Consider the following 6,503-nt stretch of genomic DNA (forward strand, 5'->3'; position numbering starts at 1 on the left):
CCAAACCGCCATAGACATTTGCCACAATGGGCTCCTCGTGTCAAGCTTCGATTTGACCGGTAATAGGCCTGAAACGGAGCTTCGTGGGCCAAGTTATGCCCGTTTTTGTTGGCCACCTTTGGAGACACGATCATGGGCCTCCAAATATAACATGGCCTGTTCGTCAACACTTGGGCCTTCATCATTCCCTCCTGGATAGACAAAATTCGACCTCGAATCTGCAGTGACCTCATCATCTGACGAATCCCCATAAAATTGCAGCAAGTGTTTGACATTAAAGACATCCGAACAGCGAATATGACTTCGCAACTTCAAACGGTAAGCATTCGGATTTATTTTCTGGACAATCTCCACTGGTTCGATTTCTTGGCTGACAATTTGTTATACTCCCCAACTGAAAACGATCTTTAGTTAAAACAGCCCACACAAAGTCTCCTACTTCAAAATCAACTTGTCTTCATTTTTGATTAGCAGCCTGCTTGTACTTTGAATTGGCTCGAACCAGGTTGTCATGCACATCTTTATGAATCTCATGTAGCCCTTCAACAAAATCTTTCACTTTCTTAGGTGCAGAACCAGGAACAGGAAGTGACATCAGGTCAAGGGGACCCCGTGGCTGAGCAGAATAAACCACCTGAAAAGGACTAAACCCGGTAATTCTATTGACAACATGATTATGAGCAAACTCAGCTTGACATAGCTTTTGATCCCAAGACTTCACATGATCACCCACAAGACATCGTAAAAGATTACCATGTGACCGATTAACAACCTCCGTTTGCCCATCCGTTTGAGGGTGATAGGCACTACTGAAGTTAAGCTGAGTGTTCACCATTTTCCATAGGCTGCGCCAAAAATGACTCAAGAAACGAGTGTCCCGGTCAGAAACAATAGAAGATGGCAAACCATGCAAACGATAAACATCCCGAAAGAATAATTGAGCCACATTAACTGCATCTGTCGTCTTCTTGTAAGGAATAAAGGGCACCATCTTGGAGAACCGATCAACAACAACAAAGATCGAATCGTTACCCCTCTGAGTCCGAGGTAACCCCAACACAAAATCCATACTAATGTCAGTACAAGGCTTTGAAGGGACTGGTAAATGCATATAAAGACCCGCATTAGTAGCAGTTCCCTTTGAGACTTGGCAAATTCGACACCTTTTGACATAACGATCTACCTCTTTCCTCATAGTAGGCCAAAAGCAGGAAGACTGCACCAAATGTAAAGTAAAGAAATGAGTAAAACGGCCAAAATCGGGCAGAAGGGCTTTTTATAAGTCCATTATAACGGTTCAGGACGGTCACGACCAACATGACCCTCCCCATGTAACTCCTGAATAATTTTCAACCGAAGACTGGAGTCAGGAATACATAGCTGATTCCCTTTGAACAAAAACCCGTCATGCAAAAGAAAGTCTGACTTCTGACCCGCTTGCACATCCTGCAACACAACTGAAAAATACGGGTCAGTGGTTAACTGTTCACGAATAACATCCAACCCCAGCACATTGATTCTCACAGCAACAAGCAGATTCCCCCTCCTGCTCAAGGCATCGGCAACACGGTTTGAAACACCATTTTTGTGTTTGAACACAAAAGTAAACTTTTCAAGAAAAGCTAACCAACGCCCGTGCTTATGAGATATCTTGTCTTGCGTGCGAATATGCCTTAGAGAATCATGATCAGTGAATAAAACAAACTCTTTATGAAACAAATAGTGACGCTAATGCTTTACAGCTTGGACCACTGCATAAAACTCCAGGTCATAAGTACTATATCTCAATTTTGCCATTGTTAACTTCTAACTAAAATAAGCAATTGGTCGACCCCCTTGACTGAGGACCCCGCCAATCCCAACCTTCGAGGCATCAGTATGAAGTTCAAAAACTTGTAAAAAGTTAGGCAATACCAGAATTGGTGCGGTAGTGAGTTTTTCCTTAATAACCAGAAAAGCTAACTCTACTCCCTCTGTCCATACAAACGTCTTTCCCTTCATGCAATCTGTCATAGGGGCCATAAGGGAACTGAAGTTTGGAATGAACCGCCTATAAAAAAAATCAAGCCCATGAAAACTGCGGACTTCAGTAATGGTGGTAGGAGTTGGCCAGTTTTGAACAGCTTCAACTTTAGATTCATCCACATGTATCCCATCACCTGAAATAACATACCCTAAGAACAAAACTTTAGGGGTCTTGAACACACATTTCTTAGTTGCTGCATAAAAACTGTCTCTGCGAAGCAAGGCCAAAACCTTCTTGACATGCACGACATGCTCACTGAAAGAAGCACTATAAATAAGAATATCATCAAAATATACCACCACAAACTTCCTAATAAAAGGCCTGAGCAACTGATTCATCACACGCATAAAATTACTAGGCGCGTTTGATAAACCAAAAGGCATCACCAACCACTCATACAACCCGTCACGAGTCTTGAAGGTTGTTTTCCATTCATCCCCAGGTCTAAGGCGAATCTGATAATAACCACTCTTCAAATCCAACTTTGTGAAAACAGTGGAACCACTAATCTGGTCAAGCAAATCATCAAGTCGAGGAATAGGAAACCTGTACCTTACAGTAATCTTGTTGATGGCTCGACTATCGACACACATCCTCCAGGTACCATCCTTCTTCGGAGTTAACAAAGCAGGAACAGCACAAAGGCTCATACTTTCACGAACATGACCCTTAGAAATCAACTCCTCAACCTGTCTACGCCACTCTTCATGCTCTCTCGGGCTCATCCTGTAATGTGGCCTATTGGGAAATTGTGAACCAGGCTCCAAATCAATATTATGTTGGATGTCACGCAAAGGTGGCAGCCCATCCGGCAAGTCATCAGGGAAAACATCAGAAAATTCCTCAAGTAAAGGAATCATAGCTTCAGGAATCTCAACTTCCTCGGCCACTGGTTTCTCTATCAAAACAAACACATTGTCTGCCTCCACCAACTCATCTTCAAACTGACTAATGGTCAACAGGTTACCCGACTGCTTTGTGGCTAGCTGCTTGGGCTTGCTTGGAACAAGCGATATCTTTACTCCACTAGACATGAAGCTATAAGAATTTGACCGTCCGTCATGTTCTATACTTCGATCATACTCCCAAGGTCTACCCAACAACAAGTGACACGCATCCATAGGAACCACATCACACACAACATCATCTTTGTATGTGGTCCCAATAGAAAAAGAAACAAGGGCCTTTTTAGAGACCGTTACCTCTCCCCCCTTTTTAAGCCACTGAAGCTTGTAAGGCTTGTGGTGACTCTCTGTCTTCAAGGCCAACTTTTGGGCTGCCTCTTCAGAAATCAGATTGTCACAACTTCCAGAATCGATAACAAACGTGCAAACCTTCCCCAAAATGGTACATGTGGAGTGGAAGATATTATGTTTAAGCCATCCGTCTCCATCAGCCTTTGGTGTATAACAAGAACGCCTAACCACCAAATTCACCCCCACATCACCGGTCACAAACTCCTCCTCGTACTCGGGTTCTTCATCATACTCTGGGGCCCTTTCATATTCTTCATACTGTTCATCTTCTGATTCAACAAGCAAATGCCTCTAACCCGCCTGTTTACAGTCAACTTGCCGATGACCCGTCTCACCACATTTGAAACACTTCACTCCGCTACTACTAGCCTCCTTAGAAGTCGACCCAGTGTTGTTGGCATCCGACCTCTGTTGACTAGGCACGGCACGAGGTCCTCCACTACCCGACCCCGAATTTCCTCCAGCAGGGGCTGGTGAATAAGAACCGCCCACCCGACGGTTTTGTTTTTCAAAAGCCAAGGCCCTTTGGTATGCCTCGGCGACCGTTAACGGATCAAAAAGATTTACAGAGTCCATGATCTGAACCCTTAAACCTCCAATATACCGAGCAACGAGTTGTTCATCGGTTTCTTGAATATCATTACGAGAAATCAAATGATAAAACTCGGTCGTATATTCATCAACCGACCTGGATCCCTGTTTCAGATTACCCCAAAGCACCCCTCCATATCTCGAACGTCCTTCTGAATGTCTTCAAAGACATCAGCCGGTACCTCCCCCATTACATAATCAAAAAGTTTGAAGATTATTGGGAAAAGCATGTCTACCGCGTATCCTCGAAGTTCTCTTCTCTGGGGTTGGAAAAAGTTTAAGGGGAAGTTGTCCAGATGGATTCCATAAGGATGGATGGGGTCGCATCCGCGTATACGCCGAATTGCCTACATATCTTCTTCAAAAGAATCAGACCATTGTAGTTCAGTTAAAAAGACGTTTTAAAAAGCAATCAAAGATAAGATCGAAGAGAATGAAACGCACGTAGTGGTCATTATAGCAGTTCCTTCTGATCCTAGAAAACGTCCGAAAAACCCTGCTACGGAACTACCGAGTCTGCAAACGCTGATACATCAACCGTTGAAAGTTGTGAGGTAAAAAAGTGTCCCGCAAACACTTTCTCATCTTGGCCCATGTCACGATCCGTGACTTCCCGAGTCTATTTCGTGTCATCTTCAACTGTTGCCACCATGCTGACGCCCTCCCACGTAGCCTGGTAGCGATCAAAGAGACCCGCTTATTTTCAGGGACCTCTCGGAACTCAAACACCTCTTCTACAATAACCAACCAATCAATGAACCCTTCCGGATCCAAACTAGTCCCATCAAATTCTGGGATATCAGTTCGGATCCCAGCATCCCAATGCCGGTTTCCATCACCAGGTTCTTGCCTTGGTCCCCTCTCGTGCCCCTCTTCGGAAGACGAACCATCATGACCAAAAAATGGATTATCGAAGTCACGCCCCTCCCTGTTTTCAGGGACCTGTCTTCTACGATTCATCAAGTCAGCCATTCGATCAGTGAGTTGATCGACCACTTGATCCAATCGTTGCTCCACCCGCGCCATAAACCGTTGTTCCAACTCTCATTCGTAAACCTCATCGAGCGGTCTCTGTTGTCTCATTGGAGCCATTTTCGAGCCAGGAATTCGGCTTTGATACCAACTGATGCAGCGGTATAAACAAAACGAAGATCGAATCACGTTGATTCAGTGAATACCCGTGATGAACTTCAGAACTCCCAAATCCCACCTAAAGGTCTAGGGAAAATGAAGAGAAAAACGAAATTTATTAATATTCCAGTCTAACTTTTGGAATTACATCACAAGCATATAAAAAGACTTCCAAATACGAAATGGGCCTAAAATGGGCCATGGGCCAAACACAAACCCAAAAACAAAAAGACAAAAAGTACTGAAAAAAGATAAAAAAGGCCCAAAACTTCATTTAGGAGGCGTTTTTGGGCTTCGGACAGGGGCCAAATCGTCGTAGGCGTTTGCCACAATGGGCTCCTCGTCTCAAGCTTCGATTTGACTGGTAATTGGCCTGAAACGGAGCTTCGTGGGCCAAGTTATGCCCGTTTTCGTGGGCCACCTTTGAAGACACGATCATGGGTCTCTAAATATAACATGGCCTGTTCGTCAATACTTGAGCCTTCATCAACAGCCCTACAGTGGTATCATATGCCCAAGCTAAAAAACAAGCAGCACATTTTTTTAGCCAATTTCTTGCTCTTTATAAGAGAGAGACATGAACTCAGCAATAATAACAAAATAACACAGATAGAAAAAGAATACGAAACCATTTATCTCACCTATAATGTGACGTTTTCTTGTCTTTTTATTTTAAATTTATTTTGTTCATTTTTTATTTGTATTACCCTAGCTCTTCACGTATTCTTATCTACAACATGCGCTATACAATTATGTAAACTTTATTGGTTGATAATGATGCAAAGACATTAATTAAACAGGTTGTATTTATATTCTTAACTTGTTGATAATATCAAAGACTTAACATACTCCCCTTAACCGAATTTGATTTGGATGATGGATGTTAAGAGTTGTATTTATGACATTTGATCAATCTACTTAATATAGCCAAATTATAGAGAGGACATGAAATGAACAATTATAAAGTACAGTTATGCAGGTTTAAGTTCGAATGAAATTTCCTTTGCTGACGTTGTTTAAAGATATGAACTCTCTGTTTTTCATTAAGTTACGACACGTGTCTTGACAGCGCTTGTTATTATTCCCCAGTCCCAAATTCGGAAAAACAAATGTTGTTTCACCTCGTCACGACTCCGCCGACAACCAACCTACAGAGCAACACATATAACCTATAAAATTTACCGCCACATGTCAATGACTCATGCATATTAAATATTAATATAATAATAATGCAACGTGGCCGTTCAAAAAATATATAAAATAAATAATACAACGTGTCAAGTTTCTATAGGTTCGCCTTAATGCTGGCTTTGTCGTTTCGCTTTTGTCTTCTTCTTGCGTGGGTAACACTTCTACCGCCACGTGTCCACCCAACTGTCCGTCTCATAATTCGAGTTATGGGCTTCCCTGTCTTATAAATATCATTAACTTCTCTTTCAATATTGAAACTTGAAAATAATAATAATATTAGTATTATTCATTCACATTTGTTTGAAGCT

The 6,503-nt window shown here is 42.4% G+C and overlaps 1 protein-coding gene across 1 annotated transcript; it reads right to left on the reverse strand.

Moving 5' to 3' along the window:
- Positions 1-457: 457 nt before the first annotated feature.
- LOC143577178 (uncharacterized) lies at positions 458-4,899 on the reverse strand. The gene is made up of 6 exons (XM_077061088.1): positions 4,398-4,899; positions 3,618-3,911; positions 1,864-3,551; positions 1,741-1,751; positions 1,295-1,672; positions 458-659 (listed from the first exon to the last, which is right to left on the reverse strand). The coding sequence occupies exons 1-6, from the start codon at positions 4,897-4,899 to the stop codon at positions 458-460; spliced, it is 3,075 nt and encodes a 1,024-aa protein (XP_076917203.1).
- Positions 4,900-6,503: the final 1,604 nt, after the last annotated feature.

This window comes from Bidens hawaiensis, unplaced genomic scaffold (assembly GCF_021521415.1).
Source record: "Bidens hawaiensis isolate Kalapana, Puna unplaced genomic scaffold, B.hawaiensis_p1.1 tig00028481_1, whole genome shotgun sequence".
Classification (NCBI taxonomy): Eukaryota; Viridiplantae; Streptophyta; class Magnoliopsida; order Asterales; family Asteraceae; genus Bidens; species Bidens hawaiensis.

What these genes read in the sequence shown, in the direction of transcription:
- LOC143577178 (XM_077061088.1), bottom strand. Translation starts at nt 4,899, where the DNA reads ATGGCGCGGGTGGAGCAACGATTGGATCAAGTGGTCGATCAACTCACT. An exon ending in TCAACGGTTGATGTATCAGC is followed by an intron (nt 3,912 to 4,397) that starts GTTTGCAGACTC and finishes ATGATATTCAAG; the next exon opens with AAACCGATGAACAACTCGTT. An exon ending in GGTCGTGACCGTCCTGAACC is followed by an intron (nt 660 to 1,294) that starts GTTATAATGGAC and finishes TGTTGTCAATAG; the next exon opens with AATTACCGGGTTTAGTCCTT.